At 39.1% G+C, this 17,478-nt stretch overlaps 1 protein-coding gene across 2 annotated transcripts in view; it reads left to right on the top strand.

The window, feature by feature from the left end:
- Window positions 1-17,478, top strand: part of ARHGAP15 (Rho GTPase activating protein 15) — a 320,265-nt gene that overhangs the window by 15,104 nt on the left and 287,683 nt on the right. For both annotated transcript variants that reach the window (XM_059852532.1, XM_059852533.1), the window contains exon 2: window positions 1,670-1,849. In XM_059852532.1, the coding sequence (XP_059708515.1) occupies window positions 1,670-1,849 (180 nt within the window). The remainder of the gene's footprint in view (window positions 1-1,669; window positions 1,850-17,478) is intronic.

Below are 17,478 nucleotides of genomic sequence, written 5' to 3'. Positions count from 1 at the left end.
TGTAACCTGGAGTTCACCTTCTGTGGGGATCCTTGAGTAACTGAGTCAATGCAGGAAACAGCCAATGGGCACAAGCTGTGTTTTTGGTATGGATTTTTTTGGATTAAATTCAGTGTTTTATCGTGGCACATCATATTGAGTGAGTAATGGGCTAATATTACAGTGCTTCCCTCTTTCTTTTGTCAAGAGTGCTATCATGAATGCATATAAATTCCCCTGAAGGTCCCAGCCCACACCAGGGGAGTTGGAAATATGTGATCTTTGATGTGATCCAATCCCCCAAAAATCTGGGGTTCTATGAAAAGCCTTCTGGACCTGGGCCAACCACTTCTAGGTTTTCCTGCTCAAACAGGTTGGCCCAGATGACCTTCCAAGGTCTCTTCCCCCCTCAGCCATTCCTAGGGTAATGTCCTGTGAGGGATGGTTTTATCAGTGCTGGGAGGCTGAAGCTGTGGGAGCTGTGTCCTCCCACCTGCCCAGGCTGTGGTCCTGCCCAGAGATGTCCAGCAGAGCTCCCCATCTCCCCCTCCCACCTTCACACCTGGACAATGTGTTCTCTGCTCTGATGTCTTCACAGTAATGGGCTTTCTTGAAATCAAGGAATTTAATCTTTCAGAGCCTTCAGAAGTTGCCAGGATGTTGCTAGAAATAGCCATGCTCTCCAATCCAGCGTTTGGAAAACGCTGATTCTTCAACAGTTTATACTATAACTGCACTTAAATGGATTTCCATTTCCCTGGCTCCATAGTTGGGAAACCAGCTATTTCAGCTTGTGTAGTATCTCTTCCTTACACATTTTCTCATGTGGTTACACAGCAATATAAAGAGCCAGTTTTCTTGTGACTCTCAGTAGATTGCTGCACCCACGAGCTGCATGTAGTAGTACGAGGGTGAGCAGGGGGGGAGGAAAACAGAGCAAGTGTTGTACATCACTGTCTTGGTGTTTTCTACAGGAAATATAAAGCAATTTTGCCTACCAAAAATGTTTTGAATAGCTAGGAGGAGTTAGTTGAGTTGAGTTGTTCTAACACTAAAATGGGAGGTTGAACAGCAGCACTGTGATCACTCTAGGTCCTCTCCCCATCCAAGGGCTTGAGAGCTCAGCCATTTCTCAATTTCAGATTTTAAAAATGGACAGAGAAACAAAAATCTCATCTGTGCTGCTGGTAGGACTGTGAATATTAAGGGCTATTTTATCAGCTCCAGGACACTGCAGGGTTTCAGAGTGGCCCTGAGATGCACTTGTAGCTGGCCCGTGTGGGACTGTGGAGGTAAGATATGTTAATTGGCTTCACAGCCTGTCCTTTCCCTTTGCAAGATTTAAAATGTGTCGTGTGAGCAGGGCCAAAGACAAAGTGGAGTGGCTGCCAGCTGGACGTGGCAGAGGCTTGCAGGGAGATTACACCATGGAGGAGAATGGCTTTTGAGATAAGGATAATCTTTTACATAAACTAACTCTTCCAAGGCAGTTTGGATGGGAGGGTGATAAGGACAATAATAAAACTGCAGGCTGACACAGCTGATAGTTATCCTGATGTTCAAAGATGATCAAGATCTTGCCAGCAAGACAACTCAGCTTCTTCTCCTGACTGCAGTGACACAGACCTGGCATTGATACATTTTTGTATGAGGAGCCCCTAGATTAATGCTCTTATTTCACATTCTTTAGGTCAACCCAGCAACCATGGAAAGGTCTTCAGCTTCTGATACAGCCTCTGAAAAGCCTAATCCTTCCCACCATAGCACGGGGGCTGTTCAAATGAGGATCAAAAATTCCAACAGTCACCACGACAGGCTGAGCCAAAGCAAATCTATGATTCTCTCTGAGAATGTGAAAGTCGCCGAGCCTGTAAGTAAAACACTCCTAATATTTTCTCAGTCTTCCAATTTTTTAAAAATATACAGATTTCTTTTATGCTTGTTAAGACACTGGTTCCATTATCATCCTTTGAAAGAAGGGATCTAAAGTCACTAATACATTTTCAGGAGTATCTCTAGGCATTGGGATAACAATTTTCCTTCATGAAATACAGAATTTGGCTTTGGTGGCCATGACCATAACATCTACTCAGCAATTCAACTCTCAGCTGTAACAGCACTTAAGTAAGGTTTAAGTGAGTAGAGAGTAGCATTTCCAGTTTCAGACATATATCACAGTTTCTCAAAAGGCAAACTTCAAAAGCGGACAGAAGAAAACAAATGGAAATTTCAAACTCTGCAGATAACTTTGTAACAAAAAAAGGTCTTGCTCTGAGACTGAATGAATTGTACAAAAATCACACACTGAATGTATGCTGTTATTCCAACAGTAAACAGAGTCAAAGGAGTTGAGTTGTTTTTTTATCCATTAGCATTTTTTTAAAATTAAATAGTTGGTGATGAACTCTATTGCCAGTTGCATCCCTGCCCCTGTACTCCTTGTGAGCTACTAAACAAACTGATTGGTATGAGTCTCCCCTGGTTAATTTTCTTCCATAATGGTGGCAACTTGCAGCTGAGGCCATATGATGTTACAAAATTATTTATGCAATGTTAGCCACTTTTTTGGACTCCAGATCCATTTTGTTCTCAGAGAATGCAAATGAGGGGGAAAACTCTGTTAGCTGGGGACAGAGTCCCAGATCTCAGCCTCTTCTCACAACCATGCCAACCATTTTTTTTTTGCTGCTGATGTAATGGATTCCTATGAAATATTCAGCTTTTTGACAAAGTTATTAAATGGAGGAAAGCCACAACAACCTTCAGTATTTCCTTTTTACTCAAAATTAAACCTCAGAATTTAGTCTTATTTAGAAATATGTTGTTCTAGTGATTAATTTCTCTGGTGTAACTTAACTAATTTCTCCTTATATTTCCAGAGTGAAAAATCTGTTTAGATTTTAGCAGCTGATAAGATAATCATTTACCATTTATTTAAATTGTATTCTTTGCCTCAGACACACTGCATATGTTTCCTCCTTTTATCTGACTTGCAGTGTTCCTCCACCAAAAACTTGGAACACTGCTTATAATAATTCACTGGGAATACTGTAATGTAATACCAGGAAGAACTGCACCTTTGAAAAAGTTTAAAAGTTAAGTATATTTAATGGTGCCTAACATTTTATTGGCTGTGTTTAACAAAAGGCACTAGGCTGCAGTTGTTTTTGACAAGCATGAAAACATCACAGCATGAGACTGCAAAAGGAATTATGTAGAGAAATTACAAGTGATCCATCTCTCAATGAATTATCCACCTCAATAGCCTGCAGAACTCAGCTACCAATTAACACCTACTTTATTACATGTTGGGATGTACTTAATAACTTTCATGTGTTTATGCACTATTACCTTGACTGATGCCTCTTGTACAATTAGGCATAATTGGCATATCAATATGCAAAAGTTAAAAGGATTAACCCTCTTAAAACTAATGAGCATTTCTGTATCCAGCTGCTAAATGAGACAAAATTAGCATTTTTCACTTTTGGGCAGGATTTTATCATGCAGTTTCTCATTGTTGATATTACCTTGTTACATAACTTTAGTTTGGGGGATAGTATGCTGGACTGTTACAGAGCAAGGGCTCTAAAAAGTTAAATTAGACATAAATATTCACTGCTGTATCCCAACAGCCACACCAGGTGCAATATATGTTCATTGGCTGGGAGCTGGAAAGTTGCTTTGTGTTGCATTTGTTTAGCAGCTAATTACATAAAAGCAGAATTTTACCGAGTATATGTCATTTTACCAAGCAAACTTGGCTCCGACATAATAGATTGAAAGCTTGCCATGCTACTAATTTCCTTTCTGTTTCAATTCTTTTCATCTCTTTTTGCCATGCAGAATTTTCTGACTAGATATTGACAGGCTGAAAGTGTTTGGGCGTATTTACTTAAATAAGCCTCTTAAAGTTGTTTGCTAACGCCCAAAGTAAAAGCAAAAATTCCCAAGGATCCAAATGCTTTCAACTGTGGGCTTTAAATGCAGCCAGTCAGAGGAGCAGTGAAATACCAATTGTGTGCATCAGCCGTGTGCTGACATATCTGGGCATGGGACTTGGGAAGGATTTGGGGGAAAGTAATGCAGGGGAGTACCTCCTATCCCTCCAAGTGTCTTGAAAAAGAAGAGTCCAGCTGACACAGGCATATATGTGTATATATATAAATTTAATAATATTTTTTAAAAAATCAAGGCGTTCCTCCCATTGCACTTTTCTACACAGTCTTCACTTCTGCATTTAGAGGCACGCAGATCCCTGCTAAAAGACACATATTACCAGAATATTAATCAGAGCTAATTATTTTGTGCTCGAAGAAAAAAAGGATTTATCCTCATCTTTCTACTTGGAAATTTTCTGTTTTCACGGTCTGCCTCTGTTTAGATGATGGATATAATCCATGAGGCAACCATTGATTATGTTTATTTTCTATTTTACATTGACTGAGTATTTTTGTCCTATTATTGGAGAGATTTTTCTTTTGAAAAAGCTAGAAGCAGCTGAATAAAGGATTCCATACCACCCTTTTGCTGTCCATGTTTGGTGTGTGCAATATACTCTGTTCTATTAATAAATGGGTCAAATCCTTTTTACTCAACTTGTGCAAAACCTACTGACTTTAGTGGATTAAGGCAATCAGCCTTTGGCACATTTTGAACAATCGATAGAAATATAGATTTCTAAAACTTATTTGGAAAGAGGAAATGCCCACTCTGGACAATAAATGGCATAAACCAGGCACAAAGGTAGAAAGATGAGTGATGATTTATAGAGGAGAAAAATGCCTGATTTTCCCTGAGGGACTTGCTGTAGTCTGAAGCATGTGCTGTGGTGCTTGTGAGCACACCTGGGGCTATACTTTTGAAGGTGAACAGATTATTTTCTGTAGGGTGACAGGGAAGGATGTGCATCATACATCAGCAGGGCCATATGCACATATGCATTTTAGTGGTGCAGATGCAAATGTGGGAGGCAGGAACTAAACAAGCAAGAGATTACTGGGGGTTCGTGTTATTTATTTCAATGGAAATGCCTGAGCTTTGTGCAAAGGTTGAAATTGATATTAATGTAGAGTCTAAAGAGCACAAATCATGAAGCTGGACACAGGCTGTGGCAAGTGAGGGCTCTTTCTGTGCTTAATGGTACTGTCTGAACTAGCAATGTAAATGAATATTTGCTATTTTCATCTGTTAAACCCCAGAGAAGTGCATTTTGCTTCATTCAGAACAACTTCAAACAATGAAATGTCTTTTTTATTGGTGTCTATATTAAGAATTAGAACCTATTTAGACATTCCAAAATGTTAATGCATTAGAGCTTTCTCTGATTAGGTCAAACAAACTGGTAGGTTTATTTATCTCCCGAATACATTATCAGAGAAATGGGAAGCAATCTTCTTTTGTTTCTTACTCCTGTGATCATAGAACACTTGCCAAAGTTATGGCTAGCCAAAAAGACAGAAATAAATTTGCTAAAAATATAAACCTTCTGTTTAGCAGAGTTTTTGAGCCATATTTTGAAATTGCAGGGCTTGTACATGTTTACTCCAAATCAAGCTTATAGTCAAGTTTGAGGCTTTGTTTGTATAGATTGTCCTGAAGTAGATCCTGATATTTAATTAAAATGACACTAAATCACATTGAATTGATAAGACTTGGCATCTCAAACAAAGGTAATTGCCCGTATTGGTTTTGTACAAAAATAGAGCTGCTTGGAAAATGTGCAGCCAACACAGACTGTCAACTCCATTTATAGATCAATATGTGAAAACCATTGATCAGGCAGGCATGTGAAACAGTAACACTTTGCATTTATTTGTTGTTTTTATACCACGTTAAGGCTTACAGGATTATCGGCTTCCAAAATATTTTGACTTCCTCGTAAATATGTTATCTGTTTAATGTTAATTGCAAGACAGTCTCCAGCCCTCTTTTAGAGTATTTTCAGTTTCATTGCTATGGGTAGTTTTAGCTCAAAAAGGGATTATTTCAATCTCTGCGAGATCATCAGAGCTTCTTTAAAGCGTAGTTTATTTAGGGAAAGTTTTTGAGGATAGCTCTTTTATTTTTTTTCTTTCCCCAGTTTACTTTTTTCTTGGAGGAAAAAGCAAATCTTGACAAAATATTTCTAAAAGCAGTAAACCTTCTCCTGATGTAGTTTAGAAAAATATTCTCTTTACTGTGATCTAATAGTGACTGCCCAGGCTTTATTCTCTGCAAATTTTGTCATCATGCACTGGTCTGTCATTGATGCAGCCACGTTTGTCTCTATAAAAGAAAAATGCTGTGTTCCCTTCAAGGTGTGCACAAATCATGTGATAGCACTGGGGCAGATACAGAAAAATATGTGAGCTTCCCATGACAAGGGTGGGAATTGTTAATAAATGCAAGCTTACACCTTATTTGCTCCAAGTATTTCAGGATAGGTGTGAAAGCCGTGGGTCCACAAGCACAGTCCAGTTTCACTTCTTGAGCATGAATATTGCTAAAAGAAAACAAGTCTGTTTAGTAACGTTAGTAATCCTCCTTTCCAGGGCAGGAAAACGAGAAATGAAGTGTGTCATATGTCCCCTCACTGTATTCAGACTGGTTTTGTGTTTTGAAAATGTAAATCTGCTCTCTGCTGAGTGTGGTGCTCACAGACTGCCTCCTTCAGCCCTTGGCTCCAGTTTTTCACCCATTTCAATACCTGTGTCCCCTGCTCCCTACCTGAGGAACTGCTCTGGCTCCAGGGCAGAGGCCCTCAGGGTGCACAGATGTGCCCCTCTGTGCTCTTGTATGTTCTCTATACCATAAAGTCCTCTGACTTAAAGGCTGAAAGTGGAATATTAATGCATGAGCCTATTTTAGGGCTCAGCCAACCTTCAATATGTGATTTTTCTCAGGTTTGCCTCCCAACCCTTTTACAGGACCAATATTTTTGTGTGCAGGTGTGCTTTCAGATTCAAAACAAGTCTCTTGCTTTTGTGAATTATATTTTTTTAGTTTCTATTGTCTTAAATATGCCCTGTGAGAAGTTATGCTTTATTGAATATTTACATCATAGCACTTCAGCTGAAATAATCCCGGCTAAAAAGGAAGAAGTTAATTTTATTGTTCAACTCCCCATTTATTTCTCCTCCCCACAGTTTCACTGTACAATTTCAGCTGCGTTGCTTGATGGGCAGCATCATAATGAGATCATAGAAAAAGGAAATACCCAGCACCTATTTCTTCTTGAAAGCAAGGATAAATTCATTTCAGCTCTATTAAGGGAATGGTGAATGTAACTGGTTTGGCTTCCTTGTTAAGCCAAACCGAAGTTCAGACAAGATATTATAGGGGTCAGAATTGCTGATTTTGACTTTTACTCAGTGTGACAGAAGGGTAGAAAAAAGGTTCAAAAACCTCCATTTTTTTTTCCTTTTTTTTTTTTTTTTTTGCAATCTTACATTATCTCACGCTGTGAAAATCTTTACTCTATTTACCAAGCACAAATTAGTCTTGCCAAAGGTTCTGAAAGTTTGCTACTTCAGCTTAGATCCTAAAACTTCAAAGAGAGCTGCAACTCCACAAATTAGTGTATGTGCTCTGCCATGGCTATTTTCACTTGAACTTAGCTAAATTCGTTTATAATTTAGTGCTGATTGAACGCTGCCATAAACGTACACAAGACACATTTTTTAAAGTTAGTCCTCTGATTACTAATTTGAATAAAAAACTCTAACCTTGTTAGCATCTGGACTTATTTTCATAATAACAACCCCTTCAGAACCTACAAAGTAATGAATAATTGACAACAAATGAAATGTTTTGATAGTTGTCGGCACAAAGCATGTTTAATGTTTTGTGTTGCTTCCTAGCTAATTATGTAGATGACACATTTGTCAGACCTTGACTGCCATTAGAAACGTGTTTCCAGAGGGGAGAAAAACAGGCTATTCATAGAGTAATTAACTAGAATGCTCAATGACCTGTGAGAGATTCAAATGGCTGCCAGTTCAGACATTGTTTTGTTACAGAAGCAGAGGGGTAATTAAAATTCCAAATTACAGTGCTATGATGAAGCATTTGTTTGTTGACAGTATACTCTTACTCTAGTTTGTTAATTCTTTTTTAAATTGCTTCTAATCCATTTTATAGCTTTAGGAGCTCCGTCTTTGAATTTCCTGACAACTAATATTATGGCAAATCGTTCCTCGGCGGGCTTGGCAGTTCCATGGGAGCACAAGGTGGGTGGGATGGAGTGGCTGCTCTCCCCCTAAACCGACGCACCATGTGCTGCCACCGAGACGCGGCTAACGCGGCGCATCTTGTGAAATGATATGTTCATAATTCTGCGTTAGGGAAAGATGTCTGCTCAGGGGAGGAAATGGTTCAGATCGAGCAATAATAATCAGACAAATTGAGGGGAGGTGTCCTAGAACGTTAGGGGGAAGAGCTGTGATGGGGCTGGGGCCGGGGTGACCGCGGGTTAGGTGAAGCACTTTGGGAAGGCGAGGTCCGCTCGGTGACGGAGATTTGGAGGACAATCGTCTGCTTAAAGAAATCAAGCACAAAACACGAGGAATGGGGTGTTTCATAAGAGTCCACTGTATCTTTGCCAGTGCCCTTTGCAAGCAGTAATGGACCTGACAGGGTAAGCTGTCTTTTCTCCTCCAAATGGGGACTCTTTGCAAGTCCAAAGTGTTAAAGTTCTCTAAACAATGAATTAAATGCAAGCCCAAGTGAAATATTTATTTACTTTGCCAAAAGTGAGACTCTGGTTTTGTTAAGGAGATGTGACAGAAGTAACATGGTGTTTGATGCAGGAGAGCTGACAGCGGCATGGAGTGAGCGCTGATTATCCCGAAGACACTGTCAGCCGGGATTGATTTCCACTTTCTCCGTTTATGTAACGGTTCCTGTAATACAGCTGACCCCAAATCACGTTACCTTGTCATTTCTCTGCATGGATCAAGAAGAGATGAGCTGAAAATAGCTAGGCACTGACCTTGAACTTGGCGGAGAAGTGAGAAGTGACAGCGGGGGATGCTCGGCGGGGGATGCTCTGTGGCCGCGGCAGCACCAGGGGGCAGAGCAGCACCAGGGATTGCAGCTGGAGCAGCTGATCCCACGGACCCACAGTCCCGTGCCAAACGCCTTTCCACACCCCCCCTTTCCTTCTCCTTCCCCTTTTTATTTTTTTTTTTTTTCCTTTAAAAATTGGGGAGATGCTAGCTAGAGGAGCAGCTGGCTCTAAAACATTGGCGTTCCAATCATCTGTCACTTGAAAATGGAATTATTTGAAAGGATGTTCAATATTAAAATACCCTCCTAACTGAATGTTCTGTTAAGAAGTTTTTCATCCTCTTTATGAATACCACCCCCCCCCTCCCCCGGAGTTTTCCTAGCATCTAGTGGACAAATCCAACATTTTTTTTATCATTAATAGAGTTTTCTACAATTTGGGTGGTTTATGAGAAGATCAATGCATTCCTCAAAGTCTACAAATCCCTTTGAGTTTCATAGAAAGCTTGGTGTAGGTACATATAAAAATATTTTTAAGCTGATAGGACATCTAAAAAAGGGTAAAAAACTTAAAGAGTTTTTTTTCTTTTCAGATGAGACATTTCTCTCTGTTGTAATGTAAGTCTTGAGGGGGGAAAAACCAAAAACTTGGTTATGAAAATATTATTTAATTTACCATCTAAAACCCATGCTTGACTTCTTTTGTTCCATATTTTCTTTTAATCTCTTCACAGCCTTTTTAGTGTCTGATGCTGGCAGGAGCTGTGGGGACATGAGGTGGCAGTGCTGGTTCTTCTCAAGGATCTGGGGCTTTGGGGTGTCACTGCTCGGGGCAGGACCTTGTGAGAGCTTGGGGCAGCACCAGGAACCCTGAACTCACCCTTTGAGATATTTGCCCACTCTCTCACTCCCACTCTCATTTGTTAACATTGAGACACATAGGAAAGACAGAGAAACACTCAAAAATATCTTCTAAGGTAGTGTTGGGAGTTCTTCACAGACCACAGGTAGTGTTGGGAGTTCTTCACAGACCACGGGCAAGACAAGGTGTAAATGGGAGTTTCTGGATCAGTAATTATTGATTTTATTGTCATCTATAGAAGAGTAGTGGAAATTCATGCTAATACCAGTTTTGGCCCACTTCATATGAAATGTGCTGCCTTGTTTAAGAGCAGAGTGCAGGCACAGACTGAGACTGCCATTTCTCACTGATAACTGGGGACTGGGGCTGTGGAACCAACAGGAACTTAGAAGGAAAAAGAAGAAAGAGACACCCCTCTTCATTCTTTCCATCAGAAATGTGTGAAAGTGGTGAAATGAGGTGAACTCTAAATTTTCCTCTCCTTCACCTTATCTTGCCCAAACCCAAAGAACCGACATGGAGTTGAATCAGGAGTTTGTAGCTCAAAACTTGCTTGCTCCAAAACTCTGCAGAGTGAGGCCTTTGAGCTGTCCTGGTAAGACAATGCAGCAGACTAAGAAAACTTGGACATGAGGTTTGAACCAACCCTCCAAATAATATCCTTTTCTCTGTCTTAACATCTGATTCAAATAACAATTTTCTCAGTGCTTTTGTATTACCATCATTTCAGAGTCCGTACCAACATACCCTTGTGCTTTTTACCATCAGGAAAATTTTATTTCATAAAATCTCTGCTGATTCTGCTCCTCAGCCTTCTAATTTTTTGACTGCTTTATCCTGTGAGAAGTGGCATCCAAATACACAGACATGTTAATGACATTGAAGTTGCCATCATGATGCTAAACAGACCAACACACTAAAAAGCCACATCTTTTTGATTCAGGAGTGAGACAGCAACATGCCATGATGTTAGCAAGATAATTTTATACACATAATATTTTACTTGGCTTCCAAGACAGCCTTCAATTGTATTTATTCATTGCAACCAAGTGGAGAAGGAGCTGGACTGGAATTTGTCATGTTTCCCTGGTCCCAGCCTGGATGCTTGCCTGCCAAAGGGATTTTTTAGTACTTTTTTCTGTTTCTCTACCTGTAAAGTGGGATTGTGGAGAATGAATATTTCTTTTCCACACATTAAAGAGGCTGCCTCAAAGCTGGTTCAACCGTAATGTTTCAATCATGCTCTTTATGTAGATAATTCCATTCTCATCATATTAACTCTATTAATTAAAACAGAATTATTCCACAATTATGCTAGTGTAACTGAGAGGAGAACTTGGCCCCAGGTCCTGTACATTTTCCTTATCTATATTCTCTGTGCTTAACTGTTTCACTATTTTTCATCCAAAAACCCCTTATTTTGGCTTCATCATTAATCAGTTCTCTTCCCTTGATTCTATACCCCTGTGCTTTCAGCAGCGTTAGGTTTCTCTGAGGGCCTTTGTGTTCTGTGCTGTATATTTCAAAAAGTATGCCTAAAAAGTGTTGTTTAAAGGAGTCTCTCTGGAAATCTGTGTCAGTGCACACCGTGACAGGGAACATAAGCTGTGGAATTATATTCCTTTTACGCTATCTTTATTAAATACTCTGTTACAGCTGAATCGTGGCATCTAACACATTTCCTTTCAAAAATGCCGTCAGATTTGAAATATGTAGGTACTGAAACTGAGATTATATCAAACTTCCCATAGCTAGTCTTGGGCACCTGACCTGCATAGCTTCCCACAGGGGAAAAGTAAGCTCCATTTCTTTAAATTTCCAATGAGAAGGGACATGTGTCTCCTTGCATTGAGCTACATGATATCACATCATGTGGCACCGAGTGACCCAATGCAACATGACAGGAGAGGTAAAGAACCAGGGTTTTTGTTTTGTTTTGTTTTTGGGGTTTTTTGCCTGTTTTATTACTGCAGTGAAACACTTGCAGTACCAATGAGATGAAATGGGGATCAAATTACTTTGTGCATGCCGTAAATACATGTGCTATTGCACTGTGTATGCACATGCTTAATAAATGTTGTTTAATGCAATGAGAAGGGGTTTTAAAACAGAAAAGAGTGTCCTTGTTAGGCAATGTGCCTATTTTTAGGCAAATAGTTGACAGCACAATTCTCCCGTCCTAAATCAGATCAAATTTCCTTTGAAGTCAACCTTTCTTTATTTTTTTCAGCATCTGATCCTGTCATGTTAACATGGTAATATTTTATTTTCTCTTTGATTTCCTGTTTGGTGTGATTCATAGCCTTAATGGAAATAGGACTTTATCATCCATGATTTTGTAGTTAAGGGTGTGCTTGCACAGACACACAGCTGGATTGGAACCTCCCCCTTCAAAGGGCCCAGAACCCAACACCTTGAGAGGAAAAAGGAGCTTAGTTTCTCAATATACAGCCCATTAAAAAAAAAAATCCATTTTTTTACTTACATGTCATAGACCAATGCAACTATGTTATGTTTGTTATTTTAGGACAGTACTGAATACGCCTAAGCTTTAGAAGCAGTTGCACCTTTCTTTTTGTGATTATTGACTCTCTGAGCTGCCACATACTCTGCCAGTTGCAGTAAAAAGTGGCATTGAAGACTACAGCCAAAACCCAAGTAGAGTAAAAAATGTGTTTTCCTTTCTAGTCTCTGAACCTTACCTCAGTTTTGGAATCAAATTTGAAAGACTGTGAAATCCCCATCCTATTTTCCCTTACTCCCCTCCCCGGCCCCAGAGCTCTGTAAGAAGGATTGTTCTCCTGGATATTCCATCCATGGCCAGGACTGGAAGTGCTGCAGCTGTGATGAGAGAATCTGTTCTCATGACATCTCTAGCCCCAAGGCAGGTAGAAAACCCAGAGAAGCATCCAAACTTTTGTTTATTTATTTGGACCAAACCTGGATTTTGGACCAACTGAGCTTCCCATCAGTGATTCTGTCATCCTTAAGAGCTCATTCTTCTCGATTGTGCTCCTGAAGTCAGACTCTTACTTTATAACCTCATTACACAACCCCCCCCAATGTTTAAAAATTAAAATGCCAGGTGCCAACTCTTTCCAGTAGTTGGCTACTTTAACTTTGAGCTTTCCATTTTTTATCAGCAAATGATAAACTGAAAATTCAGTGTTCCCAGTTTAGATCTTTCTCAAAATTAAAGTGTAAATCTAAAGTAGCCACCTGTAAGCACTAAAACCTGAAGACATTTGGACACAAGTTAAACAAATTGTTTAAAGAACTGCCAGTTGGTTGCATGAGGTTTTAAGAATAACTTTGCAGGGAAGATCCAAAATTTGTGGTGTAACATTTTCAGGCCTGATTTTCTTTTTTTTTTTCCCTTTGTTGGTGAGTTTTTTGTATTTTCTTTTTTATATTTTATTTTAATCAAGAAATTGGAGAGCTGGGAAAAATAACATGTTGTAGATAAACTGTTGTAGAAGACTAATGTGGACACCACCATGCAAATCTCAAAAACCTGGAAAAGTTGGGGCAACTGGGCCCATTGTGAAAAGCATGAAGTAAGTAGGAAGTAGATGGATTTGGAGACAGGTGGGTGGGGAGAAATGGGGTGGGAAATGTAAATTTGCTGGGTGGAGCTGTGAATTGTGGTTGGAGGAAGGGTTGTGCTCTTGGTCTTTAGTGCTGGTGCTTTGTTAGCAGCCAGGGAAAAAAAGCTCCTCATCAGTTTTGGGGTTTAGCTGACTGCACAGCCAGGTAGGTTTGTTTTTCTGTGTATGGTGGTTCACATGAAATCTTTAGTTGTACTGAATTTGGCTGAAATTGCAGTTTTGTGGGTCATATTTGTCCTGATATAAACAAAAGAGACATTCCAGTGTAGTCTGAGCACATGAACCACTAGCTCCTTAAAAATGTCCATCCTTTCCCCAGAATCTTTTTTGGTTTATTTATTTCACTTTCTTCATGTAAATTCTTTCATGTTTTTATGGCAGATGAGCCTGATTACATGAAAGTTTACCTTTCAAATACTTCCCATTTATCACACAGTTTTCTTACCTAGAAAATCCCAATGCAGCCACTGCTAATGTTTGATAAGATTTGTACCTGGTAGATTCTAAATTACATTAATGCATAAAGCCTGTAATGCCAGGCTCCCTATTGTTACAGTTATTAAAGCTGCAACTGAAATGATATCTTTCATATTGATCTTCAGCTAGCAGCTCTTATCCAGAAGCTTTGTTTCACATTAAAGACACTAATGATTGTCTCCACAAAATGAGCAGCTTAATAGTTAGAGAAAGTTAAATGGAAAAAACCCAACTTTGATAGCCACCTTTGATAGCTCTTTGCTCCAACATCTCTCATGGCCACAAAGTGCAAGCCAAGCATTAATAGACCTTTTAATAAAATGACTTGAAAGGAATCAATGGTATTTTTCACAAAGTCTAATTTCCAGCAAGTTATTTAAATGTTTGTATTCCTTCAGGACAGATCATGTCCTTCTGTAGCTGCCAGTTTTTCCTGGAATTTCTCAGGCTGTCTTCCTAGGGTTTTTAATTTTTATTTTGAGGGCTCTGGTTTTGATTCGCTGCTTTATTGAAATTTTGTAAAAAATGAAGTAAATAGAAATCTTGTACTCTTCCAAGGCTGGCAAAATTTCCTGTAGACTTAAAGCCAACAGCCAAGTGTTTGTGGGGTGGAGGGTGAAGTTTATTTAGCAATGTGCCAAGAGCCTTTTTGAGTAGCTTGGTTCCTTCATGGTCTGTAAGAATTCCATCTCCTTCCACTCCTTCAGGTGAAAATGGTATCTCCTAGCAGCTGAAATTGTGATAAATGTAACTGCAGGTCAGGAGGCTCTGGCTTGGGCTGGAGTTTGTGGGTGAAGAGAACAGAATCATAAAACCAGGGAATGGTTTGGGTTGGAAGAGGCCATAAAGCTCATCCAGTTCCATCCCCTGCATGGGCAGGGACACCTTCCACCACACCAGACTGCTCAGAGCTCCATCTAACCTGGTCTGGGATACGCCCAGGAATGGGGCAGCCCCATATTTTTGCACTTGCTTTTTTCCCTTTTTCTTTCTTTTTTTCTTTTCTTTTTTTTCCCCAGGATTTTTGTGTAGCATTTCTGTTAGTTTTTAGTTCACTTGTTTGTTTTGGCTCTGGGTGAGGAGCAGCTGCTGGATCTTGTTTTCAGCTAGAAAATTATTTCTCCCCGTTTTTGGATGTGACAGACAGAGTGCAACCTAGGTGCTTTCCATGAGACAACGCAGTGTGAGCAGAGAAATATATGTGAAATTTTTCTGTTCTCTAAGCTCATTTATTGTACTTGAGATATGACAGGTATCTATTTAAAGACTGATTTTCAAGTGAAGGACTCTTTTTTTTCTTTTATGACCAGCAGCAAACACACAAGTTGTTTTATTTGTGTTGAAAAACAGGTAGATATTATTTTCATGAAGAGAGGCAGGATATGCTGACAAGGTAGAATGTAAGGGATCAAATTAATTTGTATTACTGTAAAATGCAGTTCAGCTGAGATCACACCCTCTGTGTTCACTGGGGGATGGCTTTTCCCTGATGAGCTCTAGTCAATCCACAGCAATGATTAAGTCAGATATCTCATATGTTAAAAGTTCATACATGAAATCATGGGGGTGAAAAAAGAGAGGGAAAGGAAATATTATCAATTTAAAAACAAAACAAAAAAACAACAGAAGAGTGCAGTATGAAGAGTCCACAGCTACAAAATATTTCCCCCTTCTCTCAATACCTCATGAGGAGTCAGCCCTTATTTCTGCTGCTTTTTTTTCCTAGGCTCCACTGGAAGAGCCTGGATTAAACTAATGCAGGGACATGTTTTGGCCGCTTATTATTTATTACAATTTTAGTTCCAGGTTTCAAAAACAATTAGGGAAACTGCTTAATAGGAAAATGACTCTAATTACTTGTTAATTGAGGTTATCTGCTTCACATTATTCAAAACGTAAATTGTGTTGACACTTGTACCCAGATATGATTACTTAATAAACAGACTGAAAATGCATCATGAATGAATTCACCCCCCACCCAAAAAAAAAAAGACATTTTATTTTTTTACTCTGGTTTGCTCATCTGAAATATATTAAAAAGTAGGTATACAGTTTGCAGTAAGCTCAGTTATGGCATGTTAGTCAAAAAAAAAAAAAATGTTTCAAACAGTGAAAAAAATGCAGGACTGAAATTGAAAAGTGAAAAGGTTTATTAAGATTGCACATAGTATATTCAGGTAAGGTTTGCACATAATATGAAATGGGGCTACATGAAGTATGGTGTTACCTCTTGAATAAATAATTTAGCTGATAAATCAAGTACCTGGATCCAGATAAATACAGATGTTAATATTTGACATACTAGCATTTATGCTTGTGTTTGATTTTGGCAACTGACAAAAAGAGGAGTACTATTTTTTAAAAAAATAGCTCATTTGGGGATGAGAGATACAGGTTTCTAAACAATAATATATTTTCTAGAGCAAGATAATTCTACAATTTAAGAATAAAATTGAAGCATCCCATTTTTCCTTTGCATTATTGTACTCTGGGACTTCTGGTTTTTTTTCAGAAAAATGCAATCTATTTTTTAAAAAGTCTTAGGCCATGAATTAGTTTTCAGAGTCACCAAATGTCTAATGATATCTAAGACCTTGATTCCATACAATGGAATTTGCCAGCCATGTCCATGTGGGTAGAATCAACCATTTTTAAAATACCGGGATTTGGGGGTTGTGTGGTTAATTTTGATTTTTTTATGATGTGGGTTGAAAACATCATAAAATTTCCCTGAAACCCAAAATTTTATTACAGAAAAAAAAAAAAACAGTGAGAAAAGTTGAAAGGCACCATATTTGTTTAAAGACATTACTAGTGAACCTGTTGACAACAGATTTTGTGTGTTTCACCTTGAAATTTCCTTGTTTGCAATGAGAGCAAGACCTCAGTTCATGCAGAGGAGCCATGATTCCAGCCTCAGGGTCTGTTCCTGTGTGTCAGACTTGGGACTCTTTATTGCTGAGGCATTTTTGGAACCATGAACCTCGGTAAACCACAGTGGTCAGGCAAGGAAAGAGGGACAGCAGGAAAATAGTGGAGAGTGGAAATAAATTATTTTTTTCAAATTAAAGAGCCTGATTACACATTTACAAGATTATTTACTTTTTAATACGCAAGCATAACTCTTCCACTTTGTATTTTCCTTAGCTAAATACCTTTTTGAGGCATTTTCTGTAGAAATACCATTACTCCCTTCTCCTTCATATTTTGCCAAGAAATGATGGGATGTTGCAAAGCCCACAAGGATGGAAGTTTCAGAGCTGTGTTTGTGCCCATTAATTTTCCCTTCTATGATATTTTCCCATTTTCCCTCTGTTTGACATTGAGCCTGAGCTTTGTTCCTGACTCGTAGCCTATGGCAGTGGAACGGGGAGATGAGACATCACGGAGATGTAGAGCACACATAAAAAGAGAAGATGTGTAAAAACTGAAATGACATGGCAGCTGAAGCAGCTTGTTGCTCAGCTTGGTTGCATGTTTGAGTGGAGGAAGCGAGGTAAATTGTGATATGTAAGAGAATAACACTCGACAGGGTGTATGGTTGTAAGGTATATGGATGCTCAA

The sequence above is a fragment of the Haemorhous mexicanus genome, chromosome 8, assembly GCF_027477595.1.
Source record: "Haemorhous mexicanus isolate bHaeMex1 chromosome 8, bHaeMex1.pri, whole genome shotgun sequence".
Taxonomy (NCBI): domain Eukaryota; kingdom Metazoa; phylum Chordata; class Aves; order Passeriformes; family Fringillidae; genus Haemorhous; species Haemorhous mexicanus.
The sequence above is the reverse complement of the archived record's forward strand: the minus strand, read 5'-3'. Positions and strand labels throughout refer to the sequence as shown.